Source organism: Pezoporus occidentalis, unplaced genomic scaffold (assembly GCF_034315485.1).
Source record: "Pezoporus occidentalis ecotype Australia unplaced genomic scaffold, CSIRO_AGI_Poc_V1 ctg37, whole genome shotgun sequence".
Lineage (NCBI taxonomy): Eukaryota > Metazoa > Chordata > Aves > Psittaciformes > Psittacidae > Pezoporus > Pezoporus occidentalis.
The window spans coordinates 3269213-3291400 of NW_026915691.1; the positions used below are offsets into that span (position 1 = coordinate 3269213).

The 22188-nt window shown below is 45.6% G+C and overlaps 1 protein-coding gene across 3 annotated transcripts in view; it reads left to right on the plus strand.

The window, feature by feature from the left end:
• ADORA2A (adenosine A2a receptor) overlaps positions 1 to 21008 on the plus strand; it is a 33958-nt gene extending 12950 nt beyond the window's left edge. For all 3 annotated transcript variants that reach the window (XM_062631343.1, XM_062631341.1, XM_062631342.1), the window contains 2 exons: positions 9094 to 9986; positions 17348 to 21008. In XM_062631343.1, coding sequence (XP_062487327.1) covers positions 9637 to 9986; positions 17348 to 18308 — 1311 coding nt within the window. In that variant the 5' untranslated portion in view covers positions 9094 to 9636 and the 3' untranslated portion in view covers positions 18309 to 21008. The remainder of the gene's footprint in view (positions 1 to 9093; positions 9987 to 17347) is intronic.
• Positions 21009 to 22188: the final 1180 nt, after the last annotated feature.

Below are 22188 nucleotides of genomic sequence, written 5' to 3' on the forward strand. Positions count from 1 at the left end.
GGGGAAGCACATTGGCTTTTAAAAAGTTTCTTAAATGTTCTGCAGACCTGGATTTTTGGCCAAAAAAGAAAGTGACCTGTGCTAACGGCTGCCAGTCAGGGATTCCTTAAAATACGCTGATTCCAAACAGTGCTTTCCTCCCAGAAATCAGCCCTCTTTAGCTGCACCTGTTAGAACTGTTTTGTCAAACACCTAAAAAACATCAGTCTTTTGGTTTGTGTCATCCTGTGTATTGCTAAATGCTGAGCCAGACTCTGCTTGACCATTATGATTCATTTAGGGCTATAACATGGGTAGACAGAGGATTGCAGTGGATTTGTAGTTACGGGATTCTTTTTCTCCGGTACAAGTGTACGGTGTAAGCTCTTGCAGGATATAGAAAGCTAAGAAGCTGTATTCGTGGGCTGAAGTGCTGAATGAGGATTCACTGATGGTTTTTATTGTCTTTCCTACCTGTTCCTGAAAGGAAATCTTCCTTTTCCTCCATGGAGACACAGTACAGCCTAGTTATAAGATTACAGCAGGCAAGAGATGAACACAGTTCACCTGGGAGAAACCATCCTCAAGCCTTGGGGATGTCTGTTGTGGGCACCTCCCTGCCATCCACCTTTGGGTACAACTCTCATGTTTGAACTCAAATGCCACAGTCCCTAAAGAATTTGCCTTGGGAGTCTTTGGGTTATCCTTGTTCAGCTAGGTGTGAGGGTCTTGACTGTCATGGATTTGAGGAGTGATTGCAGGGTTTCTTTGCAGCTGGAGCTTTTTACGCTCTCTTGCTGTGGAGAAACTGTGAAATATTTTAAGTTTTCATAGGAGAAAAGGGCTGCTTCCCAGGTGTGGTAGAGATGTGTCAATTGTAGCAGGGTACTTGTGGCTGCTCTCCTTGCCTTTCCAGACAAGCACACTAACTCATAAACAGCTAGCAAGTCCAGTAAAACCATTTCTAAAATGATTTATTAATGTCTACTCCAGTGCAGTGGTTTGATGCAGGAAGAAAGAAATGGATGACTAGAAATGTCATTTTGCCAGCAGTTGCATGTTCTCTCCACCCCAGAACATCAGTGTCTCTGGCCTGAGCAGCAAGAGGAGGAAGTAGGCAGAGGTAGCAGACTGTTTCTTGTAATTGAATGTGCTTTTACCACAGGACAAGGGCTAAGGAAACAAAGAAAGGATTTTGGTAGAGTCCTCAGAGCACCAGCTAAACACTGAGACCTCGGTGTCAGTAAGCAGTGACACCGGAGAGTTCTAAATAAATCAGATTATAACCAAATACTTGGGGGAAAAAAGTCCGTCGTTTTGAGTACCTCTAAGAAAGGCTTGCTCTGGCGTGCCTGACTGTTAAGAGTGAAAATGCAAGTCACTTTGCAAGAGCAACAGAAGTATGGTGCAAGTCAGAGACAGCAAAGACAAGGGGGAGGGACAAAGTAAGGGCATGTGGCCTCATCAGAGTGTCTTCTCCTTATCCACAGAGGGTGGCAGAGTCCTAAAAATGTCTTGAATAACTTTGAGACAGAGAGAAACGGTAACGGGGGATGATGAGGCATGACACAGAGCAAATAGGCATCAGCGACTTAGGGTAAGTGCCTTAAAAAATGGAAGAAGAAAAGTTGCTGGAAACAAGCCAAGAGGGCAGGAAATTAGTTACTGTGGCTTTTGCCTGCTGGGATGAACACCACCAGCATTGTCGCTCTGTCTAAATGCCTTTTCACTAGCAGCTGATTGACAAGCTGAGGTGAAATGAGTTGGGTAATAAACAAACTGGTGCACAGGCTGGGGTGCAGGGGGACAGCACACACCCTGGGGCATGGGAGCAAATAGGGTTTCTTGTGTAGCCAAAACTCAGCAGGTATTGCAAGGCCCAGGGAGCATGTGGTCAGTCTCTGTGATTGAGCCAGCAGTGAAGAGTCCATGTAGAGCAAACAGCAAGCAGTGAGCAGTGTGCAGTGGCAGAGGATTGGTGAGCTTTTGGGGATGTTTGGCTGTGAGGCAGGCTCTGTGCTGCTGCTGTGTCACTGCTTAAACTAAGAGAAGGGAGCAGGGAGAAGTTGAGGAGGAAGGATGTGATGAGCTGGGTTAGCAACCCAATGGAGGCTTGAGTGCTTTTCATACTGTGGGTGGATATGAGTCAAACCACTTTGGTGGTAATGGGAGCTTCATGGTGAGTCCTCAGTAATAACCCTTCCTCAGAGGGGTCAGCATATGAGCCATGGATGAGCTAATGGAGTGAGACAGCCTTGCTTTGGCTTGGAAGCAGGTAGAATTTACTAATCTCTGTTCAAGTTGCACAGTGCCTTCATCAGGATAGGGAAGGACAGCTTCCAAGGGGAATAATTGTAAGTTACATATAGAGAGTTGGAAGGAGTTAAGTTCCTTCTGTTGTAGAAGATAGGATGTTGGTTGAGCTGGTACAACAGCCCTCCCTGCTCTGGAGTAGGTTGGAGTAGGTTTTATTTCACAGGCAGAGCTTCCACAAATACTACTTGCAACCTGTAAAAGGAAGGTGCTCGGAGGAGTGGAAGCAATGATCACAAAGCCTCATGGAGAGCAAGCCTGTAGTTGGAGAAGGGAAACAGAATTTGGGAACAACTGGATAAAAATGCAGGAAAACAAACAGATGTACCCAATTCTCAACTGCCTGTCTGGAAACTTCATGCAGAAAAGAGAAGTGAAGTCACATCTGGAGAGAAGTCTGCTCCATTATTTTAAAATACACCAGAATGGATGCATTAGCAATAGGATAAATATTTTTAGAGTGAATTCTTCCCTTGCCTGTATTCCTCAGTGGATCACCTCTTCTTGGTATCCTGTTTCCTCATTTCTCTTATTTTGCTCTTGAAGGAAATGTTCTTTATGTAGAACACAGCTGGCTTTAGCAGGGCTATGGGGAGGCAGAGTTGGCTTTTAAGTTCTTCACTCACACAGGAAGGGAAAACTGGCTCCTCAGAGACATTGTGGATGATATTGGCAGTAGTAACTTGTTTCTGGCCATGGTACATGGTTTTAATTATGCATTTTACACATCTGTCTTATGAAAGCTTATTCAAATGCTCTGTTTTCTATTTTTGGAAATGCCACTGTAGGTAAATCATCATCATCAATCCTAGATACAAATGGCTTCATCAAAAATCCAACATGTTTCTGTGCCTTTTGGAAGTATATCAAGAAGCCTGCTGCCCAGTGAGACTTCAGTGAGCACAGGGGAACCTTCTCCCTTTTGTTTGTTTGTTTGTTTGATCTGGCTTATTTAACTGCTGGTCATTCAGCCTTACTTAGTTTTGCCCTCCCTGGCTTTCTGGGACCATTAGAACGGGAATAATTACTGTGAGGGATTTTTTCTTGCTTTGAAACATTTATAATGTTCACTTAGAAAAAGAAATGATGAAACGCGCTCTGCTCTAGTCTTCTCTTCCACTACTGCAATAAAAATTAACCCACTTCTAGCATTTGGAGGGCAGGAAGGCAACATTGAAATACTGGTTTTGAATTGGATATTCCTATTAGCCATCCCATCTGTGTTACGACCTTTGCTGCTTGTCCAGTGAGGTTTCACTTTCAAGGTATTTTTGTTTTGCAACTTTTATATGGGGTATAAACAGGAGAGAGAGACATGGGACAGGCTTGAAGGGTATGGTTTTATTATGCTGTTGTTGCTGTCGCTGCTGCAGCAGTATGGGTGTCTCGGATAATCCCCTAGTCATTAAGGACTTCAGATCAGATGACGTTTTGGATAAAGTCTGAAACAATGCTTTGGAAGGGTCAGACTGCCATGTGGAGCCCACAGGTAGTTGTGCAGGACATTGCAGTATCTCTAACTCCAAGGAATGCTGAAGGAAACTGCAAGTGCTCTAGGTACATGAAAACCAAGAGCATGGTATGCTGATAATTTTGCATGCTTTGTTTCACTTGTATCCTTTTGTTAACAAAGAGCAGTCTAGAGGGAAATAGTCTATTATTAATATTTAATTTTCTCCTATTACTGTAAGCAGATGACCTAAAAGATCATTTAGCCAGCAGCCAATAGTAAAGCAAATAGGGGGACCAGAAGTACATCTTAGTTAGAAGGGTGATGCCTCCTCCCTCCTCTCTTTCCTGCCCCACCCAGCCACTTCTCTTCACCCCTGGGTAGGAGGCAGGAGTGAGGATGCTTGCTGACACTTCCAAGCACACTGGCTTTGTGTGAGCAGTCAGGGACACAGGGAAGCCAAACTATCTAGAGTATTCATAAAATACCAAACTTTAGAAAGGAAACCATTGAGCAATGCAGAAAACGGCTACTGCAGCCTTCCAGCTGTTTTCCTTGTGTTTTACAGCCCGAGTTGTTTTGCAGGTCTGTGCTGCCTGTGAGCACATTGGCTTATTTATTGTGACTTGATCATGGGGAGAGACAGGATTTCTTAGAGTCTTTGATTTTAAAGATAGGAAATTCTCTTTGAGCTGAAGGGATTTCAAAGAGAGGATGAAAATTGACAAGCATCTCCCCCTCCAGGCTTTGGAAAGTAGGAAACAAATGATTTAGCAGCACCAATTTTTCTGCTTATGGCCATATGTAAATTCAGGGGTTTTCCCTGAGGGAGTTAGGTAATCTCTTTGTGGCTGGTACCTGGAAAGGGTCATGTTGTCAAAAGGAGATACTAGATTGTGATCTGTGGAATGAGCCTTGATGAAGATTCCCCAATGGACTCGTGAGCTGCCTGCTGCCCCTGTCCTGAAGCAGCCAAGGAGAAAACAACCCTCTCTGGATCACAGGGAAGCTGCAGCCTATCACCTATGTGCTCCTTGACTGCACTGGGTGCCCAGAAGGCTGCTGGTACCCTGGAGATTTTGCTAATGTCTGAGGGTAGCTGTCAAACTAAAGTGTCACAGGCATTGTCATTACAACAGCCTGGCACATGGAGCAGAGTATGCAAGAGTGTGGGCGTCCAAACCAGGGTGCCTGAACTCAGCCCGAAGAGGCCGAGAACAGGAAATGAATTTACTTGAGGTGGGTAATTTCCACCAAGCAGTGGCCAAGGGCTTGCTTCGATGCTTTTGGTGCTCAGGAGAGAGAAAAGGCAACACCTCAGTCCAAAGCCAACTGGAGATGGCCGAACAAAAGCTTACTTAGACTCCAGCAGTGAAGTGCTTCATGTGAACGTGCTGTTCAGATGCTTTACTGAATTTTCAAGGAGAGTTTTTCATTGGGGCTGAAATATGAGAGAGAACAGAATGTTCCAAGTCACTAAAAACGAACGTAGCAACAGCTTTACAGGTTTGTGAGTGGCTAAAAAGGTTTATTTAATAATGGGAGAAAGGTCGAACATAGCCCAGGGTATCAAGAAGGAATTAATCCAATTAACAATATAAAACACGGGCTTAAGAAGAAATACTAATTGTAACTGTCCAGCAGGTTGTGTGATACAGGTTATTTTTCTTAAGTTTCAAGAAGCTTGCAATATTGAGCCCTCGAGGGCCTGAGATGTTAAATATACACTCCCCCAGTGAGTAAAGCCGATTGTTAATTACTTTTGTCTTGTCGGACCTGGTTGCAGAGCCGTTGGGTCTTGCATGAAGTAGATGAATCTAATAATACGTGTTGTATTGCCTCTGGATATATGTCTTCTTCTCTAGGTGGTCTGTATTTCATTTCTGTCCCTGTGAATCAGATTTTTAGCCATATAAGCAGAACGTCTGAGCCTGTGCCTGTTCTATAGCAAGTTGCAAATAATTCTACAGTTAGAGTTGTTACCATGTTTTGTGAAAGCTGTTAACAGGCTAACATTGCAAGAGATGAATGAGATGAGATGGGTGAGTTCAGGTTGATTATGGGAACCTCCTGGGTTGTGGCACCTTCTGTAGGTAGCAGGTGAGGTCTCTGATGTGCTGGGGTTCTGTGGCTAATAACTGCTTGTTCTAATGCCAGTGGTTACTGCAGCAGCACTGGTGCTGAAGCAGGCACAAGATGTTGTTGTGTCGTGGCTGGGACACCTGCTCAGCTCCAGTCATTTCTCTTCTGAGATGTGCTGGCTCTGCAGAACTCTGGTTTCCAGCCCTTCTGAGAGCAGAGCATGGAAGGACACGTTGTCCTCTTCTGGACATCCCATCTCACAGATTGCTTCAGAATAAATGGCTAGGGCTTGGTTTGAAGAATCAGGCCATTGTTTGTGAAGGCAAGGGGGGAAACAAAGGGAAGGGACTAAGCAAATTCAGAGGTAAATTTAAATTTAACATCAGACCATGAAACAAACAGTTGAAGTGTAAGGTTAAAAGCATTGCTGTGTTAAAAAACAGTATGTGATGTGGTCATTGAACTCCAGATTCCAGCGTTGTGCTTTATCAGAATGCACGCAGAGCTTTAGGTAATTCCAGCTTTCTGCTGAACAATTAGTGTGTGGTGGACCTCCACAGCATAGGTTTGTTACTTCTCTCCACGTCCTGTTGGAAAATGGGTTTGAGTTGAGCCACTGAAAGAGTCAGGTTAAACAAAATGCATCTGGGATCAATATGGATTCATAATCCTACCAAAGGAAGCCCTGAAATGGGTCAGAGTGTCCCCGTAATTTCACTGAGATGTATGTGGTATGAGTATGAGGTGCAAGAGCAACACAGCAGGACTGCAAGTAAACCCTCTTAGCATCAGGATTAAGGTGACCAGCTCTTAGGTCCTTTCAAGAAATGGTTTGTTCAGTTCTTTTGACTTCATCTCAGTAGTTTGTGGAGGTGTTTGTGGTGGGTTTACTTTACACAGCAGTGGGTTTGGCCCCAGTATGTCACAGTAATTTGTTAATTTTAATTAAGCTTGTTCTGACACTGGAGTTTGGTCATGAGCTTGACCTGCATGGAAACATGAGCATGTTGGGAAGTGGGGAAGTGTCCACTCCCTGCTCCATTGCTGTCCACTCCCTGTTGCTGTCTCTGCTGCCATGATGCCAAGGGACATGGGACTCCTTCCCTTGTTTTGTTGGGGTTTTGTTCTCCTAACAGCTTTTTCCTGTCTTCTTTTTCCCCTTTTTTTGTGCACACACATGCACAGAACATTGTTTATTTTTCATCTTGCCCTTTCCTTTTTCTCTCCCTCCAGCTTTTCTTTATTTCTATCTTACATTAATTCTAATCCACTTCCCTGGAAATCACGCTCATAGGGAGGTTTTCACTATCTCTGCCTTGAAACAAATCTATTGGGATTTATAATGGACATTTTGATGCTTGCAGAGTAGCAGCATATCACTGACACCCCTGAAATTCGGGGAAGTATAAGTAATCTTTAGGAGATCAGTGGAAAACTGGAGGTTTTGCTAAAGGAAGATAGACAATATGGAGGGTTGGCTGGTTTGGGGGGTTTTGTTGTTTTTTTTTTCTTTGGGAAAGATTAAATAGACAATCTTTATCCTCTTACTAGCCAGATCACAACTCTTCTGTTGATTTCTTCCACACAAACCACACAAAGGACATAAACAAGATTGCTGAAGGTGGAGGAAAGGCTAAGGTTTTGAAGCACACCCAAACCACCAAGAATCATTCATTTTCCTTTCAAATGCAGCATTAGCAATAGAGCTCTAAATCAATGAAAGGTCTAAAATTAGGTTATATTCCTGAGATCAGATGTGAATCACAAGTTAATCATATTTTCTTTTATTATCACTGTCTTTACCCTTTTATTTTCTCCTGACAAATTAGGTTCCTGACTCAAAAACAGAGTGAACTGTGAAGGCATGAAACCCTGCTGGGTTAGACCACACCAGATCACCTGTGGTTGGGGTCCTGAAAACCTTTTGGTTTGGAGGTTCATGTTGCATCTGAACCTGAGTTTGAGTGATTTATGGGTTAGTCCTGTATCCCTCTCTCCCCCAGCTCTCTGACGTTTCAAGTAGCTGTGGGTTTTTAAATTAATGAGAAAATATTACTGCTAAAGCTTTCTAAATAAGGTTTAGAACCCACTCAGGAAGTGACAGGGTAGGACAGCATATAATTATCTCTTGATTGTGGCACAAAGCTGAGGGAACTGTATTCTCCATTGCTATACTTTAGCTGAAACTGATGAAATTCATCTGTATCTGAAAGCAGAGGGATGAGGTGACCTGCAAGATAAGTGTGTAAGACATGCAAGCATGTAGGTGATGTCTGTCGGTTCCTATGAAATGGCAGCTCTAGAGACTGTGTTTCCTTGAAGCAGCAACAGCTTTAATCCCAGATTTGTGCGCATGATGCTGCAGGAACATGAATGCATACTTGAGAGATGATGTTGACATTGTGCCTATGTGTGTTTCTGGGAGAAGTGTATCTTGGTGGGTGTGTTTCTGGCTGGTTGTAGGTGCTGACTTGAATCTGTGGATGCAACAAACACTATGGACAATGCAGGTATAACGAATAAATGGCTTCCTCATAGAATGAAAACTTACTTGAACAAAAATGATGGTATTGCAGGAGGGGAACCTGCAGAGACCCTTGCAGGGAGTGCGTGTGCTCAGCAGGAAAGTCCTCAGAGGTGTCACCATCTGACATACCTCAAACTATTCTCCCTGGCGCTGATCACGTTCCAGTGTCCTTCCTGCACTTGGAGGAGAGATTGGGTATGGCAGCAGAGTGGTGACCACACATGCCAGCAACATAGCCACCTTATGAATGAAGGTTTGTGTCACCGCAGAGCAGTGTGCTTTTAGGGCAAAGCACGTGAGGGTGGGCAGCACGTGATGGCTCAGGTCTTTGTGTTGGGTCATGGGAGGCAGGTGTGCATGAGAAGGCTCCTCCACCTTTCCTTCATACAGCCACAGCACTTGCCAAGGCATCATTAGTGGGGCTCTCATGTTTCAGGGCAGACTATTGAGCAGCTGCTCAAGAGCCAGCTCACTTGGTAGCCTCGAAAACAAAACGTCCCTTGTTTCTCATCAGCGCTGTGAATGACTTACTGCCTTCCTGAACCTTGGGTTTGGCCCTGCAGCTTTCAGGAGAGACAAGAATGTGAGATTTTTGCCAATGATGTATTCTTCTAGGTCTGTTTTATATCCATTATCAATTTAATGTGCCACTTTAATGAGATTTTGCTTTTTCCATCTCCTCCATGGAGCTGATTACTTAGCGTGTGTGGTTGCTCTTTGTGTTTTTTTTCTTTTTCTAAAGGAAACGACAAGTGAAGAAGTTGAATGTTTCCTTCAGCTGAAGAGAATATTTCCCAGGTCCTAGTGGGAAAAGGTGAAGAAGGGAACCAGAGGATGTTGCTAGTAGGTATGTACATGACAGGAAGCCATGACTAGCAGTGTGATTGTCAACAGGAAACAAAAAGCCATAGCTGATGTGATGGTGCCATACAATACACTTTCTGTGTCTTGTTGCCTGCTGGACTGTGTGGCCTGGGAACCAGTGTATGTCTACGTGAGATATTCTCCTGTCCATTCATCTGCTGGAGTTTGAATTGTTCTGCATCTGGTTAACCCACTTTGCTGGAGCTGGCAAACCCTGGGAATTTTTCTTGACACCTGCTACTGTAAAGAACTTCAAAAGCTATGGGGAGAAAAGGGATGTGTGAGCAACCTTCACCAGCTGGCAGCTGAGCGCCCTTCAGACCCGAAGGCACCTTTGAGGTATCTCGACTGTTCAGTGCTCTGCAGATATGAACGCTGAGCTTTTCTGGCACGTTCTCACATTGGCCTGGTCGTTCTCACCATGCTAGTACATGGGAAAGAAGACTTCCTCTCAGACATAGCTTATATCATCTTGGAACTGATCATTGCAGTGCTGGCCATCCTGGGGAACATCCTGGTCTGCTGGGCAGTCTATTTGAATAGCAACTTGCAGAACGTCACCAACTATTTTGTGGTGTCCCTGGCTGCTGCTGACATTGCCGTGGGTGTGCTGGCAATCCCCTTTGCCATCACCATCAGCACTGGCTTCTGTGCCTTCTTCTATGGCTGTCTTTTCATTGCCTGCTTCGTCCTGGTCTTGACACAGAGTTCAATCTTCAGCCTCCTTGCTATTGCCATTGACAGAATCATTGCGATCCGCATTCCCCTCAGGTAAGCACGGGTTGGGCTGGTGGGGCTGGGGTGGTGAGGGATGAACACAGTAATAACATCTGGAGATGAACTGGGGAAGGAAAAGTTAACTGAGGATCAGCACTTTTTCTCTTGTAATTTGAAAGAAAGCCCCCACTTTTCTAGGTCTTGAAGGCTGCCTTGGTTGTTGGATCTTCTGGTTGCTTCTTTTTCCAGTTCTCTGCTCTCATATGGTGTATGCTCATGGCATTGCATTGCACTGCCTAGGAGCTGCCATTCCCAATTTAAACAGGATCATGCAGTAACCTCAACCTGCGCTCTGAGCTGCAGCCAGCAGCACCAGAAGGATCCCTGGGGGAAAGTGGAGCTAAAGCAGTGCATGGTGGGGGCAGAAAGGGGGTGAGGACAACTTGTCTCCTTCCCCATGGGGAGAGTGGGACTCTGCCTGCAGCCATAGCAGGTTGTGGAGAGTGTGGATGGGGTTTTGTTAAATGTGAAGGGAGGAGAAGCAGCAGGCGATGAAGAAATGGGTCTTAGGAGGATCTGAAATAGCTTAGGCACTGCCTCTGGAAACAAGCGTTATTAGGTCAAGGCAGAGGCTTGTCCCTAACCAGACCTGCAGATGGTTATTCTGTGGTGTCTACTCTGGCATTTAAAGGAAGAAAAGCACATTCCAGTATTAGAGCTTGAAAGCTGAATATGACTAGCTGCTACTTTGTGTGCAGCCAGGGACAAGGGGAAGTTTTACCACACGCACAGGGGCTGCCACTCAGTTCAGTGTTCCAGAAGCACGGTGCTGTGATGGGATATATCTGACCGTGGGTGTGAAGCAGCATTTAATTTTGTGGGCTGGGTTTGAATGCTGTGTGACAGTGCTTCCAAGTCATTCAGTAAGCTTGAAAGATGTAGAGGAAGCCCCGGGAGAGGCTGGTGTAGGCACAGTGTAGGAGTCTCCTTCCTTCCTGTTTTGCCCTTAGGAGGATGCAGCCCACTGTCAGGAATGGATAGACTTGCTTCCTATCCTTAACAACAAATGTGGCTGCAAAAATGGAACAAATTTCTGATTATTGTGCTCTCAAGTTTGAGGCTTTGGACATGCTCACTCCTGTTGAGCTTAATTCACTTGTGCTGACCTCTGCAATTTAGTTTTGTCTCTTGTGAATACTTTGGTCATCCAGCACTTATGTCAATTAACACAAACCCTCCATTCCAAAAGAGAAAGTATTCTTTTCCCTAAAGCTGCAGAAATTACCTTTCCATGTGGACCAGGGCAGTGTAGCCTTTCCTGAAGCCTAGCCTCAGCAAGCTTGGGCTGCTGGAATATTACCATTAATTGTCAGGTTCCAAACCTGGAGCTGTACCTGTCACAGCCTCTATTTTTGATGTAGTTGTCAGGAATGACCATTCCATTGCAGAGAAAACTCTATTGATACTAGTTACCTATAAATCAAACTGTCTCCACTTTTCTGTAGTTTCAGTTTATAAACAAATGTATTGATAAATGGCACAAATAACCATATAACCATATGTAGAGTACTTGGGAGCTTGCCTCTGAAACGGTTTTGAGAAGGGCTGATGTCTTTAATTCCTCCCCCTTGAGCTAACCCCGAGGGCTTTTGTGGACAGTTTAAGCGCTCTTGTTGCTAGAGGATGACTTACCAGGAAAAGGATTTTAAAATCTGGATTTCTGCCCATTTTTGGCTGTATCACTGTAATGATCTTGTCTTGAAATTTAATTTCCTGGAATAGCCAAGGTGAAGAGTCCTTTAGAAAAACCAGACTCGATCAGTGCCGGGCACCCTACTGGGTTTGCTGGTTTGTTTTTGACATAACAGAACACACCTTCCTCTGCCCCGGGAACAGTGGAGCTGATTGGATGCAGAAACCCACAGGTACATCCATGGGTTCCTCTCCTCCTTGTCCTCCACAGGTTTCTCCTTTTACAGTAGGAGTGGAGAACTTGTCAATTGTGTTTCCCCTGAAGGCTTTATGGATGAATAAGCATTAAATGTATAGCCTCAGACATGCTGAGCAAGTGAAAGCTGGTTAGCTGAAGAGGGAGATGTGGGATGACTTAGATTGCTCACGTCCTTTATCCGGTTGTCTCAAAAATGAGTCAAACCAGTGGAAGGAAAGTCCTGCCGCTAAAGATGGAACGTTTTCACTCCGTCATTTAATGCCTGGGAAAGCCTCTTCTCTCCCCTTCAGAGGACAAGAAAGGTAACACCAGGCATTCCTAATATTCATTAGATGGATGCTCCTAAGAAAATAATAAAACAGACTTCCTTCACTCTCGTGAAACCAAAAAAGTCAAACCTATATTTTCTAGTTCTTTTTAACTCTTTCATGTTTGGTTTGTCCTAAGGAAGGTAATCACATGTCTCTGGATACCTCTGTGGATGTGTATTCCCACACAAATAATCTGTCGGCATTAAGGAGGCAGAAGTGTGGGATTTATGATTCTGCTTGGGTTTTTGGACACCTCGTTTCATAATCAGTTGCCTTTGGAATGATTTTTCTGTGGATAAAAGACCTTCTCCCCAAAACTTGCAGTGAGAAAAGACATCAATATGTAAACTTTAACAATACGTTAAATCTAATTTGTGCAAGTCTCATGTGTTCTGCCTTTCAGATGATTCAAACATGGAATTCCATAACCTTTCCACAAGTTCTCAAACCCTTTGCTGAATTCTGCCATGTTTTATATGAAGGTAACACTCTCCACGTGGCACAAAAAGCACTGCCAAGGAAGTGAGTGTGAGCCATTGCTGGGTCTGGGATAAGATCTGAAATGTCTCTAACCTGAAATCTGTGCTCACTGATACAGACCCCCTGGGTGCTCTGAACAAAACCGGCTGCAAGTTTGAGCTGCAGGATGAAGTCATAGGCCACAAACAATTGCCACTTTCCAGGCTCTTTAGTACCAGCAAAGGCTTCATGGGCACAGTGCCCAGCCACGTGTTCTGGTGTAGGCATCTATGGTAAGGATACTCCCATGGTGAAGGACAGGTAGCTCCGATGCACTGGGGAGAGGGGAGGCGTTTTTCCTCCTGCAGCCAGACGGAAAAGTTTTCTCAGGTTACTGCCTGCTCAGTGTGCTGGATTCAGGTGTTGTGGCCTACATACTGATGTAGGTCATACAGTGCCAACTACAGTAACTTGCTGAAGTGCAGACCTTTTCCTCTGATGAAAGCTGCTTTGGAGATGACTGCCTAAGCTGCCGGGATGCCTCTCTAGGAAAGCGTTACTAAGGTGCAGCTCCCTGTCATATGGAACACTGGGACAGATTTATCCCATGTAGTGGTGATTGAAACTACAGCTCTGAGGGGGCATTGGAATGTTTTCTGCCAGAGGCTGGGGATGATGGACATGAAGAACTGGCTTCTCAGAGTCTGGGGTAGGTAGAATAGGGGAGATGAACGCAAACCCTGAATAGGACATGGAAATATAGGACATGGAAAGGACCTTCGTGCTGACAACAGTCTGTTTCAGCCATTGCTTTAATTCTCTAGGGTTGCCTTCTCAAATGCTCATATACGAACATCTGAATCAGTGAATCAGGGATTTCAAGTTTTATTATCTCTTTGAGCCATATCTGGACTTATTTCTTTCCCTGCTCACCATAAACCTGTTGACTTTATGACAAGTGTTTCCTTTTTTCATTCATGTCAAATAGATCATGGGCAGATTCAGCCTAATTTGAAAGAAGAGTAATTTACTTCCTCCTTTGAACAAGCATGGGCATGGCTTTGAAAGCACTGCCAGTTGTCTGCGGCTTCATGGGCCACAGTGGAACTTACTGTTTCCAAGCTTTTAGTCTGGAAACTGATTGTGCCTTGGGCAAAAGAGTGGAGCCTGCCCACAGTTACTGCTTCTGGAGTTTACAGCCCTATGTCCACCTTTGGGATCCAACTCTACACTGTCTTCATAGCCTACACAGCACCTGGTAATAGGGCAGGAAGTTTCTTGAGACTTTTGGGAAAGGATTGTTTAGGTGATGCATGGGAAGGTCTGGGTTTGGCTTCTTGCTCTGCCACAAGATTTCCTGGGCAATGCTGGGGTTGTCAGTGTCTGTCATTTCCAGATGCATGTAATAGGGATAGAATATCCTCCTGTTGTCTTGCCCCTATGGCTGCAGCTCCCAAGGTGGGGGCTGTTGAGTGGATGCACCCAGTGAATGGTGTTTTGTAGTGATTTGTTGAAACCCATTGAGCACTGCTGGGATTCAGATCAAAGCCCAGCGCCCTCAGTGCTCAGCACAGGCTTTCTGGTGTGGTGTGCTGATGGTGGCTGAAACATGCTCCATGCATGGCAGAGCCGTCTGGTCAGGATGTGCAGTGCTGTCAGCCAGAGCTGGGTTTGAAGACAAGCAGCTGGCTGGTTGGATGCCATGACAAAGAGTTAGGCCAGTTACATATCGTGCAATGTATGGAATGATTTTAACTCCTACCTGAGTTAACTGTGGTTCTTATACCAGCTCTGCCTTCCACCCAGCTTCATAGTTCGTGAATCGGACTGGCGAGGTGCTACACTTTGTGAAGGAATCCTGCTGACAAGGACCCAGCAGCATCACATCCTCAGCTGAGTTACTCTAGGCAGCACTGCTGAGCTGTTCATGCACCAAGGGCAGTTGTGCTCCTGGAGGCAGTTTGCCAGGCTGATGGCCGGAAGAGCAGCAGGGCAGGTGAAATTATTTTGGGGAAAACATCCACAATTTAATGTGTTTGCAGAAGTGGGGTTTGTTTTCTAGAGGAGTCAGGTGACCCAGCCCCACTGTGAGCATCCCTGTGCTCTGCACTGATGTTCTTTGTGTCTGGAATTTCACGAGGATAAGTCATTGTTTGCATAGCGAGTCCAGTATTTCCAGGAAGCACGAGAACCGCTTGTGCACGGACAATCCAGTGCTGTCTGGACACATCAGACACACTACAAAGTCACCTGCCAGCTATGCAGAACATGGGCTGTAGGTGTGACCAGCTCCTTGCAGCAGGCTGTCTCCTGCATAGGTGCCAGCAATTCACAGTGTATGTGATGCTTCCTGCAAGCCCTGAACTTGCCATGTAGAGCTGTACAGCACTGAGCTTACAGAGACAAGCTTTGGCCTGGCTGCTGTGAGCCTAGAAAGATGCTGAGACAGGTACATGAACTCTCCAGTGTCTCTCAGACATCTCTAACTGGACAAAAGGAATGAGTCCAGGGAAGTCTGCCTGGACAATAACCCTCCCTCAGTCAGCCAGAGGTGTCCCTGCGCATGCTAGAAATTATGCTTTCCCAAACACATTAACATTTCTCAGTGTGTTCCTGTCCAATGTAGTGCTACATCATGAGGTGCTGTGAGCTTTCTCTCTTAACCCTTGGAGATACTGAGCAGGGTGTTGTGGAAATGCACTCTCTGGTAGGCTGGCAATTGCCACTGCCAACACAATACACTGCAGCTGGAAAGCAGGAGGCTGCTTGGGTTAAGTGCTGTTCCTAAGCCTTGTAAAGTTTGTTGCATGGGATTCCCCAGAGGGGAAGAGGGAGGGACAAGTTGGGGGGTGCTTGCCTGGAGCAGTAATGAATGTATTTTTAGTGGAAGGGAAGGGACATCTCTAGTCGTGGGATAACAGCTGCACGATTTCAAAATTCCTCTGACAAGATGCAGCCAATTCCAGGGCTTCAGGGTTTTGAGGGTTTTTGGTTTGTTTTTTTTCCAAGCTTCAAGTGCCTTCAGCCAAGCTCTTGCTCCCTGAGTGTACTTTTCAAAGCGCAGATGCTGTTCTGCTGCGTTGCTGAGGTCTGAATGCGATCAGCCCCCTGCTACTGTCAATGCTGTGCCCTTAGCATCCCCTAGACATTGAGCAGAATCCACTGCTTGCTGGAGAAAGCTTTTTATCTCTCAGAATCAGCTGAAATTCCTCCCTTATTTATGGAAGAGGGTTTCGGTATTTTTGGATACTGTGAATTGTGGTTGGCTCCATCACCCACTCCTTTTTCTGATTTTGAAATGCAACCAGGGAAGGGAGACTCAAGCCTGCCAGGCTTTGTGTGGAGTCTGTATCTCCCCCAAGGCCCATCAGCAGGGTTTTAAAGCACATGCAGGATCTCCATTCTGTACTGTGTCCAGCAAAAGCAGCCTCTCTCCTCCCCTGTCTTGAACTTGCATTGGGGTAGGAGCATGAACCTGTGGGAGTGACTGTTTCATTGAGAGATGGAAAGTTTTCTGTGGCTTGTTGGATTATTTTATTTTTGATGTTTGTTTGCTGAGAGAATTCTGGGGACAGAGGGAGAAGGAGCACTGGGTAAACACTGAGAGCCCTGCGCTACTGTTGTCCGATCGCAGACACATGGGGTCAAGTACAGTGTGGGACCCACACTGGACAATGTGGGAATCCAGCCATCTACTTTCCATGTTAAGCATTACCAAGGGAAGGAAAGTGCATTGAAATAAACTGTTGCCCTGATTTACATTTTCAGAGAGAAGAACTGGTAGAGTCAGCTCAGGACTCGCAGTAACCTGTGAGGCCTTGGGAACTGGCTGATATTGCAAACAAACCGAGGTCCCTCCCTGTACTGTCAGATTCTTGCCATGTTGCTTATTGCCTCTTTCAACAGACTAATACCTCCACCACTGAAGTCTCCTTTGGTGTGTGCAGTGCAGCCCACAGAACACCTGTAGTCAGAGCACTCAGCTTAAGTCCTTTCTGAGAAATGCCTGGGGTCCTCTTAGCTGGGCTGATGAGGACGCTGCTGACTTGTCTCAGTTGTGTCAGGAAGGTTGGCGGTGCTGGCCTTCCTGAAAGTGCCATAGTGGAGCAGAGTGAGGTGTTGTGAGAGGCAATGCCAGCCTGGCTTCTGCTGCTGAGTCAGCAGAATTTCCCTGGAGCACACCTGCCCATGGACATGGGGCCAGTGGCTGTGCCTCCAGGTTCTTTTGTGCTGTTTGGCTTGCAGATCTACTGCAAGACAGGCATAGCAGTTCTATGCTAAAAGCCTGCTCCTTTGCCAGAAAGGAGGAACTATCTCAGACTTTGGCAAGAAGGCCATGGTGGCCTTCATCACTAAGGGTCAGGACAGTGCTGTTGATTGCTCAGGCTGCAAGATGTATGTGCATGACCAAGTGGGCTGATGAAGAAACACAGATGAAAACTGTATTAAGTTCCCTGGTTTTCTGTCACATATTCACTGCCTAAAGGAAAGGGGAGGGAAGTAGGTGGCATACATCACCATGGAGTCTTTGCTGTGCTCTGCTGCGTGGGTTCTGCATGGCAGTTCGAGGGCCCATCTGAAGAAGCAGGTGCCTTTCTTGCTGTCTTGTGTCTTCTGGGCCATTGGGAAATTGTATGAATGTCAGGGGCTTGTTGAATTATACTGATGTAATTCCCATTTCCTCTGCTTTATAGGTACAATGGCTTGGTGACTGGCTCTCGAGCTAAAGGTATCATTGCCATCTGCTGGGTATTATCTTTCATCATTGGCTTGACACCAATGCTAGGGTGGCACAATCGTGCCCAGATCGATGAGCTGGGTTCCAACAAGTCCTCTCCCATCAACTGCAGCAACAGTATGGTGGCATGTCTCTTTGAGGCTGTGGTCACCATGGAGTACATGGTCTACTACAACTTCTTTGCCTGTGTGCTCTTGCCCCTACTCATCATGTTTGGTATCTACTTGAAAATCTTCATGGCAGCCCGGCGACAGCTCAAGCAGATGGAGAACAAGATGGTACATGGGGAACGTTCTCGCTCTACTTTGCAGAAGGAAGTCCATGCAGCCAAGTCTTTAGCCATCATTGTTGGGTTGTTTGCAGTCTGCTGGCTTCCACTGCATATTATTAACTGCTTTACCCTATTTTGCCCAAATTGTGCTCATGCTCCCCTCTGGCTGATGTATCTGGCTATTATCCTGTCTCATGCCAACTCGGTTGTAAATCCTCTAATTTATGCCTACCGAATCAGGGAGTTCCGATACACCTTCCGTAAAATCATCAGCCAGCACATCCTGGGCAGGAAGGAGCCATTCAAGGCAGGAACAGCCAGCTCCAGGACTTCCACTCACGGTGGGGACGCGGAGAACGCCAGCATACGAATCAGTGAGTATGCGTTAGAGGTATACACCAATGGAGAGATCCACAGGGATCCTGAAAAGCAGGACCTAAACAAATGCAAAGCTGGCTTGGATTGGCACCAGAATGGAAATGCTCTGGACATGGAGACAAATGGTCATCTGCTACATTCCTGCAAAAATGGGATTCTTTCAGATGTGTGCATGAGCAGGGAGCTGCACAGTGAAGAGCTACTTGATGCCCAGGTGTCTTACTCAGATCTGGAAAGAGCAGCCTTGGCAGCAGCTGATGTTTCCTGATGAGACTTGCAAAGTCTTCCTGGTAGAATGATTTTTTTTTTTCCCATTGGTGACCTCTGCCATGGCAGAAAGGGAGGTTGGGGGGGGCGGGGGGAGAGGTGTGAATCTCTATTGCTGTGGAGAAAGGGGTCCCTCCCCAGGACTGTTGGGATGATCCTAAATACTAGACTGGAGAAAAGCCAAGATACCACTGAAATGGACTAAGGAAGGAGGGACGCGTTACCCATCAATGACCTGTCACCACGAGCAGTGCCGAGGTCGAAGATGGCATTCCAAGTTCAGCACTGGGAGACCCTGCTGATGCAGGGCATATTATGACATTATGCTGTACTGTGTACCTGTGGTTGTATGTCAGTTTTGCTGGCTTTACCAGCAGGAATAAAAGTGTGCCTGAAAGTATTCACTGAACTATGAAGAGCAGCAGGGAAGGGGCCGTTCAGTACTTTGGCCCTGCAACAAACACAAGGGGGATAGCAACATCTGTCGGTCAGGAAGGATGCCAGCAGCTGCTTGGAGAGAGAAGGAATTTACCTGATGGGAACTTTGGATACCTTCAACCATGGCATTTTGTCCTTCAGTTCATGTTTTTAAAGCTTATACTGCAACAGGTTGCTTGAGTATTTTTTTCCTTGTCTTGATAAGATTACTTCTATGTTAAGTTATAAAAGATGGGCCAGAACTCATATCCGTTCCCTGAGCGCTCGACGTTCCAGATGCACAAGGCAAATAAACTCACAGCTCTCTACTTTGTTTAGTAAATAAGGAAAACGGAGTCTGTAATATGGATTTCCCTTAGCAAAAGGGCTGTTAGCAGGACTTGGTGCTGCAGACAGCAGGCAAACAGGCCAGGTTGTGGTCTGCGTCACCAGGGTGGTCATGCCTCGAGGTGTGTGAGCTGTCTGTAGGCTGGTGGGCACTGTCTGCTTCTTCCCACCCCATCTCTGTGTTTGAGCTCCTAGAATGCACATTCTTGCCATGGCTCCAGATGTGTGTGAGGGGAGCTGATTTCCCATACTTTGTTCATTTTCATCCTCACTCAAAAGGCTGTGTAATCTTCTTTATTGGGGTGGGGAGGAACACACACACCTACCTAACGCTTACTTTTTGAATTCCAATGAGCTCTATTTAAACACCTTTTCTCCTGTGATTTCAGTTTTTTCCTCAAGTGCTTTACTGTGAAGCCTGATGTGTCCCTGTGGTGCAGAGGCCAACAGAAGTGGGTCTGTTTGGTTAGAAGATGCTTTTACTCTGAGAAGCTGAAAGACATCGGTAGTAGAGGAAACCAGCTTAGGAACTGCAGTCTCCTGTGTAAGAGAACAGGCAAATTCATGGTGCAGCAAATGTATGCACTGGTGTGGTTTGGTGTAGGGGTATTTCACAGCAGGTTGATAATTTTCTGGATCATTTATGAAGCTTTATACCCTAAGGACAGCAGAATGCTACGTTCAGCTTGAATTCTACCTAAAGATTGTCTTGGTTTTGTTCTCCAGACAAATAATTCACATTCTAATACCACCAGCCTTCTGGAGAGAGACTGGTGGTAATGGTCCTACTGGAAAATGAAAAGTCCACTAATTCCAGGGATCTGAAGCTTATTCCCTGGCTGAAAACATCAGAAATATCACCCCCCAAACCTGGCTCCTCCTCACATGCGTCAGCTAACATTTCAGAAGCCAAATAATCTCTTTTGCAGAAAGGGTAGGGGAACTGGATTTTGATATTTGAGGAAGAGCAGGTTAGGTTTGTGTGTTCTTATTCGATGTTTGTTTTATATATTGTGAACTATTAAAATGAAAAGTCAGTTTTATTTGAGGATAATTTTCTTTTTGCCAGTGTCCCTACATGAAGATGGAGAATAGTTTATAGTGCTAAATGTGCTCAAGTACGTAACTGCTCCAGGGTAGCACAAGAGATGGACAAAAAGATGGGATTGCCACCACAACCCTTAGCAGAAAGACAGGTAAATTTGTAGAACAATTGACTTTACAGTTTAATTGAATTGCTGCTTTCTTGGCACGGCTCTTCTACGTAGTCTGACGTCAGGGGAGTGGATTATCACTCCAGCACCATTAACACACACGAAGCCGTTTCCCCAGGACTGACATTGTAGGTGGTTCCTCTGTAGGGTGACCTGGGATCTTGTTCCTCTTGGTGCTTCTGCATGGGGTATTTCTGTAGGTTATTTGTGGGATGGCTCCTCTGACCTCCTGTGTAACAGTGGCAGAGGAACTCAGTCAGGAAAATGGGGGTCTGATCTCTCCAGGCCTCAGCTGGGAGCTGAAATGATTCTAAGAATAACACAAGATTACATCCGGTATTCATGTCAATAACAATTAGGTCCACAAAGAAGCAGAGCAGGAAAGGAAGTGTGGGAAAATACCAGCATCACTTATGTGCTGGAACACACACGAGTGCAGAAGTGTCCCCTGTTGAGCTTTAGATGCCATTGTAATGAGATGTTTCATGCCACATTGCATCAGACTTTCAACAGCTGATGTGGGTTGCTTGCTTTCTATTGTTTCCTGAGCTTCTTCACACTCAATTATGGCAGCTTCTTGCTTTGTTGCCACGAGAATCAAGTTGATCTATGTTGATGTGACAAATTTAGGATTGCCACTCTGGAAAACTTGCCTGCCCAACCAGATTGCCATGTAAGCTTACTGAATTTCCAGATGTCTTGAAATTAGCTTTTCTGTTGTTGTGTGAACCAGATTGCCATGTGATGCAGATTTGACTGAAGGGTGTGTCCAGATGTGCAGAAGGAAGTGCAGTGGGGCTAAGGAGGCAGCATGTTATATATAGCATTGGGAGTCTGCTGTCACAGGAAGGAAGGGATGGCAATTGCACTACAGGCTGTGTCCCTTTCAATATTAGTGATGCAGATTTGACAGGAATAGGGTGTGTGAAGGGGCCAGGGGATGCGTGCAGAAGGAAGTGCAGTGGGGATCACCATTGCAAGGCTTGCTTTTGGGGGTTTTGTTGTTTAGTTGGGGTTTTTTAAGGGAAAAAAGGAAAAAGAGCTGTACGGTCCCATCAATGAAATGTGCTCTTCTGGCAGCGTTCTCCACTCTTGGAAAGTACCTGTCTTCCAAACTGCACAGGGATCAGTAGAAAAATGGAATGTTTTTTTCCCACTCATCCCCATTCTTCTTCCAGCTGGAGAATGTTTAGCTGATGAACTACAGCTCTTCTGGATAAACAAAGATGGTACCAAGACAAAGGGAAGAGTGAGGTGACTTATCAGGAGAGGCTGGAGGCTTCCTTGGGAATCCAAGGTTCAGTGGGTCCAGAGAGTAAGAGCTGGGGTATGGAGAAACTGATTCCATTCAACTGGAGCTTCTTACTAAAAGTGGCTGAAGATCCACAGAGAGATGTGATGCCTCATTTGATGTGATTGAGTCCACGAATTTCACCATTCCCTGAAGACTTCTGGCTCCAGGGTTTATTTGTTTTACAGGGTTTCAGAGAAAGTAAAGTTTGATCAATTGCCAGGAGTAATTTTATCAAGAGTTCTTCCTGGGGCCCCCTCCTCAGTAAGACGCTGGGTTTTGTGTGTGCAAATAAGTGCACTTACAGCTTTGTCCTGCAGGGCTTCATTTGGATCAGTGGTATTTCAAAGCTCTGTGTAAGCTTGAACTGCAGCTCTTGAACGGAGAAACAATTCGGCATGGTGAGACAGCTGGGGTTAGCGTAGACAAAAAAGGTTTGCCACTGGTCTCATTTGGTGCTGAGAAGCTTATTGTGCAGATGGACTTGGGAGTTACATGGGGCAGAGTCTGAATCTTTGGTTGTTCTTTGAGAAGAGGCTCCAGCAGATGCTGGTGGATACAGAAAAGTCTCTGAGGTGTGGGAACAGAACGGAGGGTTAGAATGGATGGGA